We start from the raw sequence: 24044 nt of genomic DNA, 5'->3' as shown, positions 1-24044 counted from the left end.
TCACCTTGGATTAATTATACGAGGAAACAAAAGTCATGGATTGGAAATTCATGGGAATCATCATGGTCTACAGGATACCACTAATTGGAGGGGTGCCCCACATCACGGCCAACCCTCCTGGTCGTGACCACAGGCAGTCAACAACAACATGTACACGCATGCATGCATCGATCATGTTCGTTAGGTCACAGCATATAATAATCCCAAAAGTTCCCTCTCAGACAATACCATGATCTGAGAGGTCTGCACATGTATGAACAGAAGAAGGTCAAACGGAAGGTCAGTACTACTTGACCTCTGAGTACTAAAAATAGAAAAGCCTAGCCTCGATACGAGCTTGTGGACAATACCGTGCCTTACATAACATAAAAATAGCAAGCCTAGCTAGCCTCGATGGGAACTAGTGGACAATACCACACCTTATGTGAACACAGTCACAACACCTGCTGTGTACAGTAGTCTAAACTATTGTAATGCATATTAGCTACTTATTGTTAAGCATCACAATACCTGAGACAACAAATTACTTTTTAGCACAACATTTGTTCAGTTATAACAACTTGTAGGAGGCTGGCTGCATTGTTCTACAAATACGATAATGAGGACATTCTACTGGAGAACAATGGGACCACATGCACAGGTGCCCTACTGATAGCCTATAATAGGTCCTCACAGCCGTAATGGTGGTGCGGGGGTACTAGGTATGTGCCAGTAAAATGAGCATTCTTGACACTTGTTGGGAGAACAAGGTAAAACTGAGAAGCTATGTGCAGGCAGTCACAGGGTTGATTTTCATAGCACTAAACACGGAAGTACTTTTCTAATGAGTGAACATATAATTATTGGAATGGGAATTTCAATATACATATATACCAAAAATATTTTCTCTATAATTATACGGTTAATTTGTAGTGTAAATCAACAATGACATGCAATACTTATGATAATTATGCTTTTTATTGGGCCGTACAATTTATTCTTCGCATGACGAAATCTAGCGAGGTTACATTATGATGTGCAATCAAAGGGGGTTGATTTTCAGAGCACTAAGCATGGAAGCACTTTTCTAAGAGTGAACAAATTAAGGTCATGACTCTTTATATTGGAATGGGACTTTTGGTTAAGGTTACGGTATATAGTTCCACCCACGCTCACATTTGCGTGAGTGTTCAATGCAGTTCAGCTAGTAAGGAGAATGGTCACTCTGTGTCAACCTAACCTCAGGAAATCCTCCTTTACTGTATAGTTGTGATGAGAAACAAGTAATTATTCATTGAGCAATATTACATGTAGCATACCGTAAACTTAAAGTCACTCCACAGATATTTCATTGCTGTATACACGGTCGATAGAGCATGAGCAAACAAAACCTATGGGATGTGCTTTTCACAAATTAATTTTGGGCTGAAAAATGTCCTCCCCACGTGTATGATAAAATACTAGGACCAATGGCCTGTAGAATGGGTATAGTATAGGCTATAGGTTGTGGTGTGTGCCCCCCACCTCAACCCATAACATAGACTGCCTGGAGCCGTGTGTCAGCTGCTCCATTGATCTAATCCACTTAAAGCCACACAATGACTATGAATATCATTACACCAGCACCTGTCCTCTAGTGCTAGCCTCGACTCCAGCCCTTTCAACACCTGCGGCCTGGAATCAAGGCTACTATAGTGCACACACAGAGTGTACATATGGTACAGGACACAGGGTAAACTGTATCACTGTGTACATGGGAGGTGCATGTATGTAACTCAATACCTCCTTGATACATCCTATCTGAATCCTTCTATAGGTTGTGTTGTGTATATCTTATATGTATACAATATAGCTATACTGACATGTACACTGTACACTGTACACTGTACACTGTACACTGTATAAGGCGAAGTGGAAAGGTAAACAAGGAATTCTGAGAATATACAAGCTGTTCCTTGTTTCACAAACATTAATAGGTAGTCTTGATGGAAGCGTTGCTCATCCGCTAGATTTCTGAGAATTCCGCATCACAAACAATCCCAGCGCACATACATACTTTATACATATGCACTAGAACTTATACTATCAATGGAAATTAAGCAATGTCGGTGAGCTTCTAGTTTCTGAGAATTTGTTCTTTCGTACAATATACGACTACCAGCTGTATATAGTGTGAACCATTAAACACTGATATCATGTGTAAAATTAGAAGAGCTCAATAATTATGATAGAAACTAGACAATGTACGGATGGTTATACATGTATATATACACATTAAGTACACGGTGATTAAAGCAAATAGGCCAGCCAATAATTCAGTGCTTATAAGCAACTACTCAACTCAAGTACATTATTACAATGGGCACTCTAATCAAATTAGCTATTATAGCCAGTTCAGTTTTAATGAATTAATTTGTACCTCCATCACCAAATTTAGATTCACATGTAAACACAATGTGTAGAGTCTACTAGTTTTCACCACAACCTATGTAGTCCTCACTAGAAGCGTGGGATACCTGCTGCCTCAAACAAAGTGCCGAGGACAGCTGGTATTTGCAGCTGGAAAACAATTAAGTGCAATCGGTAGCAGGCACAGGATGTAAACATGTTCAGCTACACCACAGGCATTAGCCCCCACCTGCTAGACTTATGGGAGCATATGGGAGAGTACAACTACATGTAGCTACCTGCCCTTACATAGAGAAAATGTATAGCCTCATTGGTCATTGGATAGCAAGACTCCTAAATTCAATTAATGTAAGTCTGTCAGTGTGGGAAAACATACATGTACATGGAAAGCTCTCTAGTTACCTATACACCAAAAATGAGATTCCACAGACTCTGCACTTTTGATAGGTACCCAAAACCCTCTGTCAGTTTTGATAGTGCATGGGATAACCTAACCTAGCGCCTGCATGGTTGCTAACCAGATCTTGGACTGATACCAGTACAGCCAGCATGCATGTCAACACATGTTCCCTGTAGCAACAATGTTGACCACAACAATAATAATTAACACAACAATAAATACACTACTATGTGACCTTTCGGTCTAGGCGCCACTGGAAAACATATATATTTTTTTAAATTGTGTACTAGCAGCAAATAATTATTAAGAATGAAGGAAACAGTATAATTATACTGTGCTCCCTGGACCACGTCCTGGCCCTAAGGATGTACTGATAACTATACCAGCTGATACCCTTCCTTGATTCACACTTAGGGTCAGGATGGAACTGAAGCACTTCTCATTCGAAAGAGGATTTGACAGAAAACTGATCTCTAAAATTCCTGAATGTGTTTGCCTATTCAGCTCACAAGTAGGAAAACGGTCCGTTCATATTATTGTCTGTGTTGGTACTACTGAAAGTTCACAGCAGTGTTGAGGAAACTTGGCTTGGACTCGATCGAGTTTTATTGCATCCGGCAGGGGGAAAGACACAAAGACAGTTTATGGCTTGGCTGTATATACATCACGCTCTCTTAGAAACAAAGGGCCCCACAACTTCCGGCTGCTAATTGCTGTGTACAAACAAAGATGGCTCAGGCTACAAGTGCTATAATTACGGGGATAACCAGAACACACAAACACAAGCTGTCATCCTGACTGACGAAGCAATTAAAACAAAATTGCCTTTTTAGATCTAGAGTGGAAAAACAACGGAAATTGACTTGTGGTTGTCTAGCGAAAACAGTCTGGAAGTTGTTCTACAATTCGATTGATCAACTAAATCGAGCACAGGAATTCACTAATAGGGTTAGGGTCGGGTCACTACATATCCCAGTTCAAGTATCGTATCACTGTTGACCTTCAAACTGCCTATGTTAGGTCAGCTTCTCAAATTAAGGGGTTAATCATGGGATCAGAATTATGATCAGAATGAATACCGTAAAGACAACAGAATCAGAGTAACTGTGAGATAATACATAGTGACCTGATTGTACGTGATAACGACGGAACACTAATTAAGTCAGTACTACAACATGTATATACATGCAGTCATGCAGCTCACTGCATACACAACACAGCAAGGCCTTTCCGTTTCAACAGTGTAGCTATCTAAATTCACAGTTTACATTTGAATCCCCCTGCTTATCACATACTGCACGGCCAGCTGTTCCAGTGTACACAAACACTATAGGTACATGTACATTGTACGTACAAGACATTGCATCTACGCTATAATTATTGTACGTCATATTGAAATTACTACTTCAACATACGCTAGCTAGCTAATAATTAATTAATTAGTGTACAAAGAATTCACTCTGTTCAGCTGGGGGTAAACCACAATGATAACATACACAATCCTTTCACTTTGATCACAATTAAGTGCTACAATTGAAAACCGCAATTGCGAAAACAGTTTTTGGATTAGATGACCAATTAACGATTGTCTAAGTGGATGGTGATCACTTCTCAAGTGCTCTGTATTGAACAAGCCACCGATCAAAGGAGAGCATGCCACGCTCCACTGCACATACCAGCGTACCTATACACAATAGTTAGTACTGGCGACTGGTTGGTGGTCTTATCGCCCACTTCTCTCTACTGTGGGGCATTTTTTTCTTTAATTAAACAAATTTTGTACAGAGAAGGATATCGAGTTTCAGAGTTTTGATGACATGTTATTCAGCAATTAATCTATACACGGTATATATAGTGGTGTGAGGATGCATGCAGGGAGGGCCACCTGCCTAGCATGCACACACACAATTGAACTATTGGAATTCTGTGGCCTTGTGTAAATGACCTCCAAAAGAACCTCACAAAGATAATTAGATTATTGCAGATGGATGATGTTCCAGTGGGATGGGAAAGTTCACACAGGTTCATTCAGAGTTAATGACCTCGAAGAAACACCTGCTACAAAGGACAGTACACAGTCCCACCAGGCCCCATAAGTCAATACCACCTACTAATAATTATTGTCATTATCAATTAATCATCTAAGTAAGATAATGCTAATTCAATTATTGCATTGGGAGAGGCCAGCATTTGTTGGTTATCCCTGTTAAACATGGAAATTTTCCCATGGAATTTAGCTAACATATTGTTGTGTATAAAACAGTAATTAAGCTACAGTGCACAAGTTTTGTAAGTGTGCTGAGCACTAAAAATAGAACAAACAAAATTTGATTTGTACAGCAAATGCAGCCACTCTAATGCTCCCTCCCACCCACTCGGCTGCCATGATGTATGTACACTTTGGCCTTTCAACTACAGAATCACTTCAGGGGGGCCATGCACCTTCTGTGTAAGGTATCTTTTGCTAGCTCATCACATATCCTAGTAAAACAAATATTATAACACTAGAGAGAGAAGCCACTGTGACAGTGAGCTATCTCCATTTTGTGAAGTGATTGTGTAATAGATAAGATCATGGGCACGAGGGTATATCTACATAATTATGTGATGTCCAATGTGTTTAGCAGGGATGTACGAGCAAACAGTTCCCGGTAACTATTCGGTATCTAAGGTTACAGTGTTCTCAAGCCCTCAGGCTACACTCAAGTGGGATCTAAGGCGGCGTACATGTATATTAATACGTATATGTACTGTGCTTAGAACTTGTTAACAGTACTGTATACCTACATTGTACGTGCATGTGTATATCTCACTCGAGTGTATTTAGCAGGGAACTGTACACTGTACGCATGAGTTATTAATTGGTAACTATTTGATATTTACATACGTATAAGCTAATAGGCTGCCTGGGATGATCGTGCTTGGCACTGGACCCAGGCCAAATAGCAGCCAGTCAAATGCACTGAAAGTTGTAAACATGGAGTGAATATTTTTGCTTACACTGTGTTTAAGAGCTCAAATTGATTGTTTAGCGTGTCTGGTCGCAGGGATCAAAGGGTTAACAGAGTGGTGCTAATGGAGTTAACGTGATGTTGGACAATAGTACTGGGATGTCACTGCTATAACTTGCTTAACGATAACTGACATCCCTTACACACACAGTCGCCTGTACACACTAGTCACTTACTAGTACACATTCACACGCTATGAATAAGGTTGGGGTAGACTAGCCCCTTACTAGAAACAGGGCGGCTAAACTATAAGGTTGGGGTAGACTAGCCCCTTACTAGAAACAGGGCGCCTAGACCATAAGGTTGGGGCAGACTAGCCCCTCACTGGAAACAGGGCGCCTAGACTGTAAGGTTGGGGCAGACTAGCCCCTTACTAGAAACAGGGCGCCTAGACCATAAGGTTGGGGTAGACTAGCCTCTCACTGGAAACAGGGCGCCTACTATAGACTAGGCCCTAGCCTCAAATCCAGGCCGATTAAAATACGTATTTTAATCGGCCTGGATTTGAGGCTAACTAGGCCCCCACTAGAAACAGGGCGCCTATAGGCCACTAAGCCGATAAATCAGCCACTACACTGAATTGTGTATATCTAATCTAATCCGACCAGAAAAACATTTGCAATGTGATCATTTGCTAGGACTGGCTGGGGAAAATACCAAAAAGCGTGGAAACAAGAAATCCGGCGAGAGCATAACTCCAATCCAACACTGCATGCATGGTTACCAATTTCAACATAATTGTTAGCTGCAGTACATGTGCATGTACCACATCAACCAGTAGACCATAAATTATGTACGCAACTAGCTTGCATGAGTAAACCGCTAGTACAGTGGAATCTCTGATAAAGCATCTTCCAAGAAACAGTCACTGTATTTAATACCTCTCTACAACAGCCTGTGCTTTAGTCCCAAATTTACTCTCCTATATACAGTGTACACAAAACAAAACCATAATTCGAATATTACACAACTTTTCCACAAAGGATGAATTCAATCATGAATATAAACACACCACTGCATGTACATGCATCCTTCAGCTAGAGGTTTCACTGTATTCAGTCACAAAATGCCGCTTTTTTCATGGCTTGTGGATGTTGGTTATTCAGCTAAGGAATGCGCCGGGGGTTGTGTACTGATAAGGGAGTGCAGTGGGCGAGTTGGCTGCTGTGTTATTGTAGGGCTCCTTACGGGGAGGGTGGGACAATACTGTACAAATCAATTTAGAGAATACACCTCCAAAAACGATGAGCCTTCAATAGGGGGCACTGAAATGGTACATATATATGTACATGAGAGACTAATGCAAATGGGACATTCCTGTCGATCCTAGACATACTCCTCTTTCTGGGTATGCTTCCATTCACTTGGAACTGCAAAACAATTATTGTCTAACTCAATTAAACGTACAATCATCCCAAACAGCATAAACAACTTAAAAACACAGCCCACAAATATATTATAATAATCATGTTAATAAGAGGATGCATATACATAGGTACATGTAGTTACAGAGAATACAGATCTAGACACAGTTAATCGTACATATTACTACAATGCTTTGCGAGAGAAAAACCTTTATATACAAATGAGTCAAATCAGCAGATGTCGACACTTTGCGTTCTGCAATCTAGCAAAGGATCGTGATGTCATACACAAGTATTGGTATAGGTATATTTGCGACTTAATTTTTGCAAAATCCATTAGTACTTGCAAAGTTTGCATAAGAATGTTGTTGAAATACGGTAATAGACAAAATACACAGTTGCTATTTTTAACAATGCCTGTGCTATTAATGGCCATATTGGAACGTGCTCCATTGGGCGTGCTCAACGACTCAACTAACCACTAGTGACCTACGACCTATAGGTTGGTGGAGCGTATCAAGTGGGTAAGGATCATCACACTAAAATCCATCAATTGGCCTCCAATATACTAAATACAAATATCCGCTGAATCGGTACTACGTACATATATGGTACAAATCGTTCCTGACATTTTAATTTATATTTTTACTGCATCACAAATCTGGGTGTGGCTCGACAACTTTTACGCATACGTGAATGAAGGTCTATATAATTATGTACAATGTACACTCTAAAAACCATTCATGAGCCTGTATATGGCGAAGGTGACTACACTAGTGAGAGCTAGGTCACCGCAGTCACAGCTAGGGGGACTTTATGTCAGCAGGACGTGCACAGCCATCTATCTATTCCCACAGTGGACAGGATGAGAAAACAGTAAATGAATCGATTTAAGTGCAGGCATGAATTTCACACATGGCTCCACGTACACACACAGACACATTGGTAGCTACATGATGATCACATAGTCAGCATTGCATGTATGGTCACAGGAAACTAAGTGAAAAGCTTTGGGATATTTTGTGTGGTACACTCGATCGTTGCCGGGGGTAGTCAAGCATGCATCAACAGGGACGTGATGATGGGCTAGGGTTGGATAACTTGATTGGGTATTGTGTTTATTTAATCAGTTGCACTCCAAGAAAATCAAGTGCACCATTTGTCCTAGCCATTAAATGGTGAATGGTAAATTACACAAATTAATCGTTAACTTGATGAGCCATGTAAAGCACACAAAGCGCAGCTGCACAGAACACACACACACACACACACACACACACACACACACACATACGGTCGCTATGACTATACGCAATTATCTAACAAACCTTTTATGCAGAAACAGAACAATAGCTAAACATACAAACTAGCAAATTCTTGCAACACGAGCACTCACATCTCACACCCCACACACACACCATACATGTACACGTACACGTAGACACACACACACATCACAGGCTCAACATGAATAGCCTAAAATGCATGCATATGTTATTCTAAGTATTTTTTCCACCATATCGGAATGCAATATGAATTGACCTCTTAAACACTATATTCTGACCCACAAAGCGTTCCATAATACACTCACATTTTTACGGAAACTTGAGCCACAAGAAGAAGTAACAATCGCGATTACGACACATTCTAAGTACCCTATTCAATAGGCACTTGTGGCCTATGAAAAACATTGAAGTTAATATCTGCAATTTACTGACCTCTGAATGCACGAAATTCCAGCGTTTCAGAAAATAATGTAACTAAGAGAATAAATTAGCGAGGAATTCACTGGAAGTGACCTACCACCCATAAAGGTGATGTGACGCATTAGAATAGTCGCACAATGATCACACAAGTAGATAGTGGTGATAAATAAACCAGCTGCAGAAATAGGAGAGTAGTAACTTAGGTTGCTAAAAATAGACCCCAGTGTACAACACACGTACATGTACATATAGATGTACATGCTAGGCATTGTCTGTACATGTCATTCAGAGCACATGCATGCACACATGTACATGTACATGTAAGGGACAGACGTAAAGATATATTCTCTACCGCAGACATGAAAATGTAAAGAAACGCGCTTACAAACGATGTATATTCAAGAAATAGAGCACTCTTCTTTCACCCCACTCGTGATGGCCTCAACGGGAGGCCTTGGCCCTGCTGCAACATCGTAAACCTACAAACGTTTTGCCACTCTACTGGCCGCAAAATGGGACCAACCCTATACCTCCACGATGAATTAGTTGAGATACCGCCTCTCATTCTCACTCCTGTGTTCATCTATTCAAGTCATCAGAGGCGCCCGCTCCACCATGGGCAAATCTGCACCCCTCCCAATTGACCTAGTGATCACCGATTATTGAACCAACACTGGAAACCCAAAACACTATACATGTAATTACAATGTTGTAACAGTTATACATGTAACTCCTTCTGTCTCTACAAGAACCTTTGATTCTCTACATTATAGTGCAGCAATAAAGACCACCACCCACACAAATAGACACAGACAGACAGACTGCTAGCTAGCACATGTTTCAACGTATGTTACGTATACATTACGCACATTACATTAACTATACGTACGACAATAAAATCGTTAAACGAATGGAGAGTTAATATGATATTATATGCATCTAGGACATTCTGTACTTAAAACCTACGCAACACTGAAGCAATGCAATCCATTGAATGGATGCAAGTAACCTTAGCAGGGCTCGATGAAAGTAAACAATGTGTTGTCAGAAATACAACACAAAGCTATACCCATTGCGTTCCCATCTCGGCACAATAGTACACCCACCAGATCGAGGTATCACCATAGACCACCCACCAGATAGAGGTATAACCTACGCACAGATCATTGGCTATAAATCTCAGTGTTGCGGTAACCTTAGAAGGGTCCGGTGAAATGTTGTTAGAAACACAACACAAAGCTATAGCCATTGCGTTCCCATCGTACACCCACCAGATCGAGGTATGAGATAGAACCTACGCACAGATTATTGGCTAAACCTGACCCAGCTTCTATAGATCTAGCATGTAGTGGGCGACCTGAGTCATGCACGTACAGCTCAGGCATGTGATTATATTACAGTACCTTTAGCTACGGTGTATGCAGATGAACTCCCCTGGATGTAATTGAATAAGGGTCACATCCTAGACTGAGCTATTGTACCACAATGGTCTCTACGGGTCACTGGTGATGGGGTGGGGGGACATCACATGTACGTGCATGCAATCATCAACACAAGGTGGAGAGGTTGACACGGACAATCAAAACAATTTGATTAATGAATGAAATTCAATTTTAAGGCCTGCCAGATTTAGACAATTTTTAGGTTTAAAACTGATGTAACCCTAGTCAGCTGGTCACACACATCCTCTCTCTTTTAACATTTAGTCTCGGAACATTGAACAGAAATAGGATGAATCTTATTGTACACCGGTCAGATGACTACTACCTCTGAACACAGACTATAGACTCGCAGACTATAGACTACAGTGGTGACGCCTGTTTAGAGCGATCACACTCACTGGGTAGACTGACAGTGGTTAAAACAGGGTGAAACACACGTTATAGAGACTTTGGGGCTAGCTACCTAGTGAAAATAACCTGGCTGAAAGAGGGGCCTGCTAACACAAATTGAAACACATGCTATTGAGACTTTGGGGCCTATTAACCAAAGAAGTAGCCTGTTAACATACATTATATGAATACTTTGAGGGCCTGCTAACACAGGGAAACACATGCTATGGAGACTTTGGGGCCCATTGCATAACATGTATTAAAGAGGGGCCTGCTAACACAGGTCCAAACACATGCTATGGAGACTTTGGGGCCCATTGCATAACATGTATTAAAGAGGGGCCTGCTAACATAGGTCCAAACACGTGCTATGGATACCTTGGGGCCTATTAACATGGCTGTATGTATTAAAGAGGGGGCCTGCTAACACAGGTCCAAACACATGCTATGGAGACTTTGGGGCCCATTGCATAACATGTATTAAAGAGAGGCCTGCTAACACAGGTCCAAACACATGCTACGGAAATTATCAACAATCCAACAAGCTCAGAGCAAGACGAAAATATCTAAACAAAACTTGTACATGTACTGATAATGGTGCTTCACCCACCTAACAGCACTGCCATGAAGAAGACTGTTGTGATGCCCTTGAGGCGTCCTGAGATTCCCCCTGCAGTGGGGTAATCCCCCTTTCCCGTCGAGTATATGAGGAACTTGGGACTACGACGGCCAGCCACTATGTCTGTGGGGGTAGTGTATGTGTGTGTGCATGGGGGGTAAGCCACTACGTCTGTGGGGGGTAGTGTGCATGGAGGTAAGCCACTACGTCTGTGGGGGGTAGTGTGCATGGGGGGTAAGCCACTGGTAGTGTGTGTGCGTGTGTGAGTAAAGCTACTGTAACACATCAGTATATATATATATACAGCTATTTTTAGCCACCCATGGAGCAATAGGTCAGATTACTCCATTATACCATCTCATCTGAGCACTCAAACACATGTACAATGTAATACCCCACACACACTCACCAGGTTACATGACACACACACTCTCATCCCCCAGGTGGCCACAGCTACTGATACAATGTACCCATTGACAGGGAACAATAACAAATTACTAACTTTACACTCTATTACATAATCTCTCTATTCGTAGCATTGAGTGGAATCTTTTTCAAGGCATTCTTATTTCTCCCTCAAACCACCTGTGAACTGAGCACACACACACACACTAGCACTTCTGTCCTAATGTTTATAAACATCAGATGCCAACCCATAAGATTTTAAGCGAGCATTCCGTTTGCCGTTTGAGTTAGTTAACGCGAACAGTGGACAAAATTCCTCCCACCTAACTATATGCTGTACACCCTCACACACGGTGCAGTCACATACACAGTAAGACACACACGCATGCACTATAAACTGTAACCATACCTACCACGGATAATTCTATAGACACAATAAAAACAACTAATTGTGGCATATAAACTACCTTACAATTGTGTTTAATCTCTATGCTAAGAATCTCATGCAGCTCATATTCCCCTCGACACACAGTACAAAGCCAGCTGCTGCTGAAACGCTGAATTTGTCATAATTTTGTACCAATCATGACCAGGAATGTTATTACGTACTCCTAATGTTACAGCTGACAACACTTGAGCCGAGCGTCACAGCACGACACTAGCTATTGTTTTCAATTCGTCACTACCCCACGTCATATGTATGCACGCTGACGTTCAGTGATGCAAAGCTGGTATAAGCGAAACAAGCACGACTAGAAACACTCCTCCAATTAAAGGTCACGCTACTCTTAAGGTTATGGAATTCATTCAAAGCTACAACAAAACACGGACTGTCCTTAATGGTTCATCGGAGGTACAAGTTAGGCATTCGGAGGTCATTGACACACATTCTCTGCAGCTAGATCATCATTATTGTGTTGGTTTATATAAACAAATCACCTAAAGGGTTGGATATGGGCAATGCATTCAAGTGGTGTAACGTACACCTATACAATGCAGGTACCTGTATACCACAATCAATTAGCTACAAGGGCTTGTTTTAAAAAAAGAACCTACTTGGGAGGTAGAGGTATTAATCCAATTTGGAGATATGATTTGTGCACAGTTAACAGTTCATTGCAGACTAATTAGTGGCAGCCAATATGGCCACTATACAGACAGTATCCCATAACGTACCATTATGGATCTTTTCGTACTCAATGAGCCAGTTGCCACAGCCGTATTTGTCCAGGTAGATAATGGGGTTGAGAGGGTTCACAGGGTATAGGTCTAGACCGTCTGAGAGGTGCATGGTACGTGTGTGTGTGTGTGTGTGTGTGTGGCATTAGCTTTGATGAGCAGCACTATACAACTTTAGGTACTATCAAGGGCTTATAAGCTTTTGGTACTACAGCCCACTATACTACCATAACTACGAATATCCCATTAACGAATTCTAACAACATGTATGAAAGTTAGCTCCGCCATGCATTATTCGTATAGTTATGGTAGTATATAGTGGGCTCATAGTATAGAGAGAAGAGATGGAGCTGTCTCTGTCATTTTGTGCAGTTCTCTGTTTAGCTCATGCTTAGTACTATATTGTACTTGCTCCTCGTTTTTTCAAACATCGTCACCGTGCATGTAAAGATTGTCCCTATGTAACCGCAATCAACCAATGCAATCACACGCGCCCACACACACTCACCTGGCCCCCCGTACTTGTCAGGGTCAAACTTGCAGGGCACCTCACACACATTCTCCTCAACACGAGTACCGGGACAGAAGTGGGTGTTGGGGCAGACAAAGTCATAGATGGCCTTCCGATATCTCCGACCACGCCCACAAGCCTTGGAGCACGGGCTCCACTTGCTCCACCGGAAGGGAGGACACACACTCTTACACTGTACATGTGTAGTGGTTGATTGGTTGGTAAAGAGCGTCACGTTCAAATATGAATTATACCACAGTGTCAAAAACGGAAGGTAAAGATCAACAGTTTTTGCAGTGAATATTACATGTAGCTACAATAAGTAATACGGTAAAGATCATGTGTCTTGGAAAGCACAATTGAGGCTCAAAATTTATGTTTGATAAAGGGTCACCATAATTATTAGTGACAATGAATGTAGCATAGATGAGTTGTTATAGGACATACATACTCTTATAGGTGTTTTTTTCTGATCACCAAAATGAAGCAACTGGCTTACCATAGTTCCGCTGCGTATCGCCTCGGCAACCTCCTCTGGACTCATTCGTTCTCCATCCTCTCCCACATCTGATTTCTCATCCTGATTGTTTGATATAAAATACACACAGTCACGTGCTAGCTATGACAATATCTAGCAACTGTTACAGTGCTCAATGCTATTTCACTAGATATAGATCTGTACCGTAGTGCTAAAAATATGCAAGCATACGTTTTTCGGCCAATTTTAAGGCTCGGAAAACGTTTATGGGGATATCTATATTAATTTAGTGATTAACTTTTTAACACCACGATAGTATACATGTACAGCTAGCCTCGTAGGCATTGGCAGATTATGCTATATAGCATAATTTTCGGAAAAATAGGTCTTCCTGATCATATACTGAGCACATGTTCTGACTTTGACGAGAAAAATAGGCTAAACGAGAAGATTTATCAGCAGTTGTTTTCTCAACAGCTTGAATCTGACTACCTACAGCTGGCTGTTATAATTTTATATGATGTAACTATGAAACTTTCTACGTGTACGTCGGTCGCTCCTGCAATTGAAATCCTGTACGATAAACTGTGACTCAAACACTCAAATAGGCTCCTAAAAATCTGTTTGAATATAGCAGCATAATAGAGAAAAATAGGCTGATGAAAAAAAAGAGGGAATTAGAGAAGAAAAATGGATAACCAATTGAGATTCCCCCAAGGACTAAACGCCGATTTAAATGTGTGAATATGCGACAAGTAGCAGTATCGCGCATACATTTCTAGCAGTAGCTAAGATATACTGGCTGGCTACTGCATAAATCAATAGTAAAAAGCCATGTGGACCAGGTACTATCGTTGTAGGAACAAGCAATTATCATAATTAATTTTGTGTTTATGACAATAGCTACATGTATTTCCTCCACGTACTCCCCTACCTCTTCATAGTAGTCTGCCTCAGTGGTGGTGTTAGCAGTGACGTTCTGAGCAATCACACTGACAGTAGTGACAGTTTCGTTGGTCGTTCTCCCCTCGCCATCCTCAATCACAGCTGGTGGGTCCACTGCCTTGACCGGCTGTTCAAAATCCAACGGGGTCTCCTCTCTAAGGGAGTCGTCTATTTCCTGAGAGTCTATTTTTATTTCCTCAGATTCCTCTTCTGATTGTGGGGGGTCCTCGTTGACTGCATATGGGGGGTCCACTAGTGCAGCTGCTCCTGCTAGAGAGTTGGGGAGGCTCAACTTGACACCATCCTGTAGAATTGTCATATTATACATGTACAAGCGGGTAATTTTGGGGGGGAAAAACATTCGTGGTTGAGCAATATTTATCACTTCGTGGATAATGTACGAAAATTACCAGCTATACAGTAATCAGTACACTGTATAATGTGTTGCAGCTGCTGGGAAGCCCTAAGAGTACAGCTTGTACCAGGCACATAACTACTTGAGGTATTGTAAGCATGTAAACATTGACAATACTGTAATACACACTGTTGTGGTACTCAGCTATGAGCAATTTTATGAGCAATTTTATGAGGATGCCTCCAACACAGTGTGTACCATATGGTTTTCCAAGAAAGACTAACTTCCTTTAATTAATTTGACTATCACAGGAGCAAGAGCACCAAGAGTGTCCTTATGCAGTTGTTTGCTGCCTCCAATAACTCGGCCAGGAGGAAATTGACACGAATAACGAATGCTTGCTATGTATATGGAGGAACTCAGGCTCTCTCTCTTTAATGCTGTTTTCGTAGGTCGAACAGCTTTTGGGACATGAATACAATTTACTTTATATTTAAATTTTGTTGTCTGACAATTAATACTGACATGAGCTCCATTTTGTACAGGATTTGTCCGTAGTAACACACTTTACACTCTGTGGATATCACTGCCCTTGTTATTAATACTCACTGTATTCATCCGAGTCGACTATAGACTATAGTCGTATAGTTTATAGTAAAGCTCACCCTTTTGGAAGAAGGGTCGTTTTTAACACTTTCCCTGGTTTCATAGTGAGGCTCTGACTGACAGGAGGAGGAACTGAACACACACACGACTGGCTCTCTTAGCATGTACACCAGGCCCAGCAGACACAGCGCTGCAAACACCTTGGGTAGTCTTCGCTTGCCTCTTGCAAGAGTAGTATTCAGCAAAGTCCTGAGCAGCCTCTTGAATACTGTCATTATTATACTACAAGTGGAGGTGATAGTTGTAGAGTTGCAGACACTGTAATAGCTATGTACTGCAGTTACTGTACTGTACTGGTAGTCTTCTTGGTTTTAATAGTAATAGTGATATCCGTGTGCATAGCAACAGAGAAGTCTTACAAATTAGGCTGCATTTCATCTCTTTCATCTAGATCTATCACCATGCAGGCTTCTTCACCATGTTCAATGTGTTAATTATCTTCACATCCCCTTAGCAACATATCTTACACAGTATTCAAAACAGTGTAAATCTATATGTAAACCATCCTTGGTCTCGGGGCTTCGCCCTCGTCCTCAGAGGTTTACTGCCATAACTTCTGATGACAATAATAATAATTATTTCATGTACAAAATTACTAAACATATAGAGCAATCAAGTTCGGTGTACGTTTGCAGTGAATGATAGACTAGCTAGCTTGTGTCTGAGTGTGAGTTCATCCAGTTCTCTGAAGTGAGTAATATCTGCCCCCCTGTCCAGCGTGCTCTGTAATGTTTGTACCTCATTCTCCATCTTCCCACGGAGCTCTCGACGGATACCACTCACCAACTGTATCGAGGGATACAGTTACGGCTAGTTCTTACATTCTGATACATAGCTACAAACGATACCCTTACCCTAACCATCCCCATGCCAAAAGACGACCAAAGACATGCAAGCTGTACATATGTATCGGTATGGTGAGGTACATGTACATGTATAAAGTAAGGAAGAACAGTGCTTCAATCATTCTCCAAATTACTTTCCTACACAAAACATAGTACAACCTCTCTAGAACGGACAAATAATGAATTTGTATTGGCTTTTCTTTATTCGGAAGTTGTACTGTACATGCAAACTCAGTAGCATCACCACTAAGACAAGCTAGGTCACCTTGTTTTGAGCCTTCTCCCTGATGGTCGTGTTGACTCTCTCTTTGGCCATGGACTCCGACAGCATCTCAAACTGGTCACGATAGCTTGGCACCGGGTTAAGGAATACACACTGCATGAAAGTAACCTAAACGCAAACAATGACAGAACATAAAACCCACGATTAACAGTCAACATGTAAGTATATACAGTAGCAGCTAACTTATAATACAGGTCAGATGGTACACGTATATTGAAAGGATACAAGTTCTCCATATTGTCGAGGGTGTCCCTATGCTGTTTGCTGGCGGCTTTCTCTTGTTCCCTGGTCACTCTTCGTAGCTCCCTCACTCTCTCTCGCTGCTGTGCCAGTCCACCATCAAATGCACGCTTGAAGATCTGCTCCTCTCTGGAACAGGAAAATCATATGGTTACTGGTTAGAAAAACTTATAATGGGCATGGATCTATCATACATGTACTGTACAGAGTGTAAGTTAAATGTTGTCGGCTTGTTACTTCAAGCACTATGATAATGCATAATCTCACTCGAATAAAGGTAAGCACGTAATTTTTTTCGATTGTCCTATATACACCTATATACACAGAAAAATGTATCTAGCTAGTGCAGAGTTACAACAAAGCATCGATCATGAAGCACTTACCTGGTTCTCTGTCTCTGTAGTTTAGCCCTCAACTCCAGCTCATAGTCTGAGAAGTAACGTTTTGCACGTGCTGTATTTTGGCGTCTTTTGGCCACATTCCCAACCACTGCATGTCTCTGAGACCTAGCCTCTGACAATCTTTGCTATGTACAGGGAGAGGAGTGGGGGGGGGGGGGGGGGGTCAATAACAATAGCAGAGAAAAGTTAGCTGAGTATTCTGAAACCATCAGTAGAATCCCTATACAATGTACATGTATAACGGACACATTTGTGGAACAATGTTATGGCCATAATACAGAGGTGATCTTTACTTGGAGGGTCGTTTTGTGCCGTTAAGAACCTAGTCTTATAACAGGGCTCGGCAGGGGCGGTCGTTAAGAGGGGTTCCACTGTACGTTTTCAGTTTTAATTATCTCACCATTCTTTGAGTGTGTTGCACCTCCTTCTTAATGAGTCCCAACAGAGCTTGTTGTTTCTTCTCTATCTCAGCCACTCGTCCATGCATGCCACGCCCCCTTGACCTCATCCCCTCATTAGTAAGGGCACGTATCTGAGTCACCTGTTTCTGCCAGAGCATTCTCATCATCGAGGGGCTCACATGGAGGAAGGGGAAGTCCCGTTCCACAAGGGGCAAGAGATCGTCTCCCATGGCAACTGTAGGGATGATCGTGATATGAATCATAACCACATACTATACAAAATACAAATCGAATATTATCAACAGTTACGTACTTCAAATGTTGTTTTTGCTGCGAACAAAATAACTGGTCATATACTCACATTCTGTTGGTAAGTCTGCTGGCTGTTCGTCCTCACTGTCAGAGGAAGTGGGTGGAGTCTCAACCACCCTACTCTGCTTGGGGTACACATGAGCCTGTGGTAACATTACAGTGAGTACACTCTACATAACTATACTGTACACTGCACGCATACAGTAGTATACATGTACATGTACGTATGCACCAATCACCTCTCACCTTGGCTCTCTTGTTTTTCCTGCTGACTGCGATGGTTACTTGTTTCTTACTCCTAGATCCTCGGCCCTTGACCTTTGACCTCAGCCCACTGACATAGTTTGTATACAGAGTGGCCAGTACATCATCTCGACTCTTGTCCAGTGGCCCAGCATCATCAACAGAGGAGCCATCCTGAGTGGTGTCTGACCTTAACAGAGGTGCGGCCGTAGTTTGTTGGCCTGTAGCCGTAGAATACACTGTAGTGGGAGGAATAAATGAACAATTGTGTGAGTGGGTAATTGTGAGGGCTTGCTTTTGATTGAGTGTCATTAATTTTTATGAACCTGCTTGTTCCACAGTTGCTGATTGATTGGATGAGTTAGTTGATTGTTCTGCTTCTTGGGTCGTGTCTGGTGTGGTGTGTAGGTCCGTGATTGTGAGGTCAGGGACGGCAGTGGAGTGGGTGGAGTCTGCTGGGAGTACAGTGCCCTCTGTGACAGTGTGAGGGGGGCTGTTGTCGTAGGTGAGGGCGTGAGGGGTGTGATGTTGTGTAACTCGTGACTGTGTGAAAACGTGTGGGGTGGATTGATGGAGAGGGGACATCAATAATCTGAGCTGTCTGTCCGGAGACTGAGTGGGTGTCGTCTGTAAGTTGATTGGTTGATCAGGAGTTGCAGTGGTAGCAGGAGCCGTGAGTAGTATTGGTAGCGGTGGAACAGGTCTCAACAATTCAGTAGTCGAGTTGCTATCAGTTGTAGAGCTGTGCTGTGTGTGAAGTGTGAGGGGGACCGTTCTCAGCTCTTCATGCAGTACCTCGGAGATGACACTGAAACCTGAGAGGAATTGAATCAAAACTGACAGGCTTGGAGTTAACCACCACTTACCCTCGGTGGAGATGAGGTTAGAGTCGTTGGCTGGGTCCTCCTCACACTGTGTAGTGGGTGGTAGACAGAAGAGGACAGAGAATATATCCAGGAGGTTCTTAATTGAGAGCAGGTCACCCATCGCCAAAGCAGCACCCTGCAAAAATATATGATTTGGAGAGTGGCTTTTTTTTAATTTTATTATTTATAACTCGTACCTTGATGTGGTCTAGACTGACTTGAGGAGAGAGGTGGTTGCTAAGGGTGTCAACAACTGCCTGGCAACGAGCTGTCTCGGTGGATAGGGGGCTCATCTCGATGTCAAACAGCTGAGTCAGTAATTGCGTATAGAACCAAGCATTGCATTGTCTCAATGAGGATACTTGTACACTAAGACCAGTGTGTGTCGACAGCGCATTGGCCAAATACAACACTGGAAGGTAGGGGGTGAAAAAATGATTATTTGAGATTCATACTTTGTATACGTGTACTTTGATTATTTACACAGCTATACATACCTTCAATTAAGTCTGGATTCATCGCTTTCAAGGTAAGACAGTGCAAATAAAAGTTAAAACTTTAAACATTTTCCAATTAAAGAACAGTAACAGGGTAGAGTTCGAAGGTCAATTTCTTTTGAGACAAGAGTTTAAAGGTCACAGAAAATGCGCTATATTTAGAAATAGTCTACACATGTGTACGTGTATACACGTACACATGCATAAAACATAGAATGGCTACTTCATTGACTGTGTTATGTCCCAACGGCAGGAGAGTTACTGTCAAGGTCACTCCTTCTACTGCAGTACTCAAGGTATGTCTTGTGTGTGCGTTGGTCTGCTGGGTAGTCATGTACAGTATAGTAGTACAGTACAGTATAGTAGTAGCCACTCAATCTTTTTGTAGCCCATCATAAAATATCCATTAAACCATGAAGGTGCTAGAGGACGCCTGTCTAAAGCAGCGACTGGACCCATTCAAACACACACTCAAGTAAGCAACCCCCACCCACTCCACACACCCTCCACACACACACACTACCAACACCCCCTCACAGACATGGAGGTAAAACGATGGATCTGTCAGTATTATTCCGATACACTAACATACCAAAAAATGCCCACCTGGAGATGATACCAGCCAATAGGACACAAGGTCTGTTACCAGCATAGTTATATTTCTTCCATCAATAATAGATAGCCACCCAAGCACACAAATTTGCCTATTTTAATGTGCAAGCCTAAGAGAGGTGATAATCATTGTCTGGGTTTAGTATCACGGGCACATTCCTGCAGTATTGTTACAGTCCCCCCTCCCCCCCAGCCTCATGTGAAGTGTTGCTGGCTGTACAGTGTGAGGATGGTTCAAGACATCAAGCCAAGTTCAGTGACCCTTTAATCTCGCTATGGGACGTCCTAGAACGAGTGGGTGTGGTCAACGAGCCTAGCGGAGAGCCGGTCATGGTGTATATGAACACGCAGGTGTGTGGGGAGGAGGCTCTCAAGAAAAAAAGTCTCAAGGACCTTGGTCTGACAGCTGGAAGGGCTGCCCTAAGGTGAATGATCTGCTATTTTATTAGTGTATCGAGTCTTGTTCTATTCCATAGGTTTCTTCAGCGACAAGCTAGTGCAGAGTCTGTGACCACACCATCTCCTGTTAGTACTGTACCTGAGGCAATAGAGGGAACAGAAGCCATCTCAACACCGACCAATGAGGCTCAAACTGACCCAATTGCCATGGAAATTAACGATGATGTTACTATGGAGAGCGATGATGATCCACCAAAGTCAAAGCTGTCAAAGCCATCAACAGAAGAGTACCACTTTCCAGCCCACCCCATCAGCTACTTCCCTCAAGATATTCCCTCCATCACTACACAAGTTGAACCTCCCACCCTAGAGCCAGCTACAGGTAGTATGATGACTCAATCGGCCCTAAGTTTGGAACCTGCTGTCCTGATGACCAACCATCCCCCCAGCCTGGAACCAGCTAGCGTGATGACCAACCATCCCCCCAGCCTGGACCCAGCTAGCGTGAACACTGACCCTGCCCCAAGTTTGGAGCCAGCTACTAGTAGCCTGATGACCACCCATTCCCCCAGTCTAGAGCTGGCAGCTAGCCGCAGTGAGGCTTATACCACAAGAGACCAGCCTACTACCAGTACAGGACCTGTGGCTACTGGAACCAACATGGATGCTGTAAGTTGTTAGACTAGTGAGGATGTAAGTGTGTGAGTGTACCTTGTTACAGGAGCCGTGTGATCGTGAGAAGGTGGTGTACCATCTGGACGACTCCTTGCCCCTCGTACGAACGGAGGAACTCGCGGACGACTTCTTCACTGTCACACAGAGAGACGTGCAAGTGATGCAAAGTGACCTCAAGAAACAAGCGTGAGTTATAATTATTGTACGAATACAAAGAGCTTTTGGTAACCTTGAGAGCTTGTCTTGAATATGATTATGGAACATACTATTTCAAAAGACAGCCTATAAATAAATCCAATGTGCGTGCTCAGATCCCTCCCCAAGTTCTGTGATGGATTCACAGATTCATAAAAATTAATGCTTCGATCAGGCTACATGTATAATTTTAGACTTATACATGCGTTCATTAGGGAAGTTTAATTTGTGTTATACCCCCCACAGAGCGATGGAAGACGCCCCCCTACTGACATCGGCCATGAGACAAGTACTGAAAGAGAAGAGATTTGAGGGCTACTCCCAAACAGTGCTCAGAGTTCACCTCCCCGACCGCTGGGTACTGCAAGGACTCTTCAGACCACAGGAGAGCCGTACGTTAGCCGTACTACTAGGCTTATTTCCTTTATCTTTTCTCAACATTAATAACTACCCCTTCCCAATTGTATAATCTCTCTATCTAATCTCGCGTGAATAATTTTTTACTGTTCTCTCTGCTTTGTTGACTATCTAATTCCTCTAATCTTGCGTGAATAATTTTTTACTGTTCTCTCTGCTTTGTTGACTACCAATACAATTTATAGAGTCCTGGTGCAAATGCAACCTATGCTTTCACCATCAAATATCAAATTCCCTAAGACAGCCAACACCAACATGATGTTGTTCTGCAGTGTTGGAGCTATTCTTCCATCTCCACCTGTTGTAATATGTGCTCTTCCCCTCCATTGCAGTGAAGGCACTGGTGAAATTCGTAAGAGACAACTTGGCTGACCCAGGACTTAAGTTTCATCTCTGTAAGCCTTGTATTTGAGACCACACCCCCTAACTGACCTTTGCCCTCAGACACCACCCCGCCTAAGACAATACTGCGAAGTGGACGGGTGACATTACTGGAGGCGGGGTTTGTGCCTGCAGCCATTGTGTATCTGGGGGTGGACAGGGGAGGAGACACGACGTTCCCTTTGCTGTCGAGAGCCACTCTGGAGAATGCACAGTCAGCACTTCAGGCAGAGCTTGCTATAGCCAACAAGAGAGGGTGAGGGGATGTCACATGACTTGTATTAATTGCTTTAAGAGCATTCTATTGTACAGATAATAATAGTGCAGTATTTATCCGCGTACTTTGCTCATGACGCCTCCTGGATATGATTATTTCTTTAATGCAGCCTTAAATGCCAGGTTTTTCAGATATCGACTTTAAAAGCGATATTCTGCGTCTATAATTATAATCACACATATGTAGTACAGGGAGTGTCAACTGTAATGCAAATGCTGTTTGTGCTGGGATTTGAGCGCTATCTGAAAGAGCTCCTTCTAAGCTTTCAGAAAATCAGAAAATTGTTGAATTTGGAGCATTAGAACCTTAGTACGCTGAATAGAGATCTTTAAACGGCCATAACTTACGTTCCTGATATCTATTTTCTTGACACATTTCTTGACACACATGCGCACACACACACACACACACATAGCTCTACCGGCAGGGTCCAGTCATCACTGACTCCATCCACTCAGACATCCCCCGCTGACAATGAAGGGAGGAAAAGTGTTGTGTCAGCAGCTATCGGGAAGACAATGCCAAAATGGTTCAAGATAGGTAACTAAGTGTTATTGAGTATCGAGTGCTTGTAGGCGTGGTAACTGTTTTGTCTACATGTATAAAGGTCACCCTTGGGGGCAGACTAACATAAAGAGGGCCTGTTGACACAGGTCTGACTGAACACATGCTATGGAGACTTTGGAGCCCATTAACCTGGCTGTATTAGCGGGTGACCACAATAGACAGATTTCACTGTACAGCATTCCTCATTCCTTCCTATACTGGTAATACACAGTATATCTCTATATACATGTTACATCACCAATCACATGCAATTATGCATATTATATATTTACAGTACTGTCTATATCCACAGCAACACTGTCATGCACTTTTGACTGTAGTCATAACTGTTACACTCTACAGGTAAATGATCATCAATCAACTGGTTTCAACAACATGAACAAGACATAATTATCAAGAGCCAGACAAAATAGCTGAACTCTTGCTATCTTTATAACTATAATATCATCATTATAATTATTATAATAATAGAATGATTTTTGTGTTTACGTGTTATTTGTTCTGTTTGTGGTTTAAAAAGTATCTGAACATAAAATTATTATGATAATTATAATAACATGAAAAACTGTTGGCA

General features: G+C 42.2%; 3 protein-coding genes across 3 annotated transcripts in view; 1 reads left to right on the top strand and 2 right to left on the bottom strand.

Moving 5' to 3' along the window:
* LOC135351238 (uncharacterized) overlaps positions 1 to 16205 on the bottom strand; it is a 22711-nt gene extending 6506 nt beyond the window's left edge. Inside the window, exons 1-6 of the mRNA XM_064550198.1 lie at positions 15859 to 16205; positions 14828 to 15142; positions 13915 to 13995; positions 13413 to 13608; positions 12902 to 13003; positions 11312 to 11443 (exon numbers count right to left, since the gene is read on the bottom strand). Of these exons, the coding sequence (XP_064406268.1) occupies positions 11312 to 11443; positions 12902 to 13003; positions 13413 to 13608; positions 13915 to 13995; positions 14828 to 15142; positions 15859 to 16074 (1042 nt within the window). The 5' untranslated portion in view covers positions 16075 to 16205. The remainder of the gene's footprint in view (positions 1 to 11311; positions 11444 to 12901; positions 13004 to 13412; positions 13609 to 13914; positions 13996 to 14827; positions 15143 to 15858) is intronic.
* A 214-nt stretch (positions 16206 to 16419) lies between these two features.
* Positions 16420 to 20043, bottom strand: LOC135351237 (uncharacterized). Its single transcript, XM_064550197.1, has 11 exons — positions 19948 to 20043; positions 19648 to 19862; positions 19451 to 19586; positions 18911 to 19399; positions 18588 to 18823; positions 18391 to 18484; positions 18029 to 18264; positions 17611 to 17753; positions 17213 to 17356; positions 16970 to 17054; positions 16420 to 16645 (listed from the first exon to the last, which is right to left on the bottom strand). The coding sequence occupies exons 1-11, from the start codon at positions 19967 to 19969 to the stop codon at positions 16472 to 16474; spliced, it is 1974 nt and encodes a 657-aa protein (XP_064406267.1). The 5' UTR covers positions 19970 to 20043; the 3' UTR covers positions 16420 to 16471.
* A 40-nt stretch (positions 20044 to 20083) lies between these two features.
* Positions 20084 to 24005, top strand: LOC135351239 (tether containing UBX domain for GLUT4-like). Its single transcript, XM_064550200.1, has 11 exons — positions 20084 to 20243; positions 20367 to 20422; positions 20487 to 20584; positions 20753 to 20984; positions 21036 to 21627; positions 21680 to 21819; positions 22075 to 22220; positions 22578 to 22640; positions 22690 to 22882; positions 23319 to 23443; positions 23813 to 24005. Exons 1-11 carry the CDS (start codon positions 20163 to 20165, stop codon positions 23818 to 23820), a joined length of 1734 nt encoding a protein of 577 aa, XP_064406270.1. The 5' UTR covers positions 20084 to 20162; the 3' UTR covers positions 23821 to 24005.
* Positions 24006 to 24044: the final 39 nt, after the last annotated feature.

Source organism: Halichondria panicea, chromosome 17 (assembly GCF_963675165.1).
Source record: "Halichondria panicea chromosome 17, odHalPani1.1, whole genome shotgun sequence".
Taxonomy (NCBI): Eukaryota; Metazoa; Porifera; class Demospongiae; order Suberitida; family Halichondriidae; genus Halichondria; species Halichondria panicea.
Note: the sequence above shows the minus strand (reverse complement) of the source record. Positions and strands in the feature narration are given on the sequence as shown.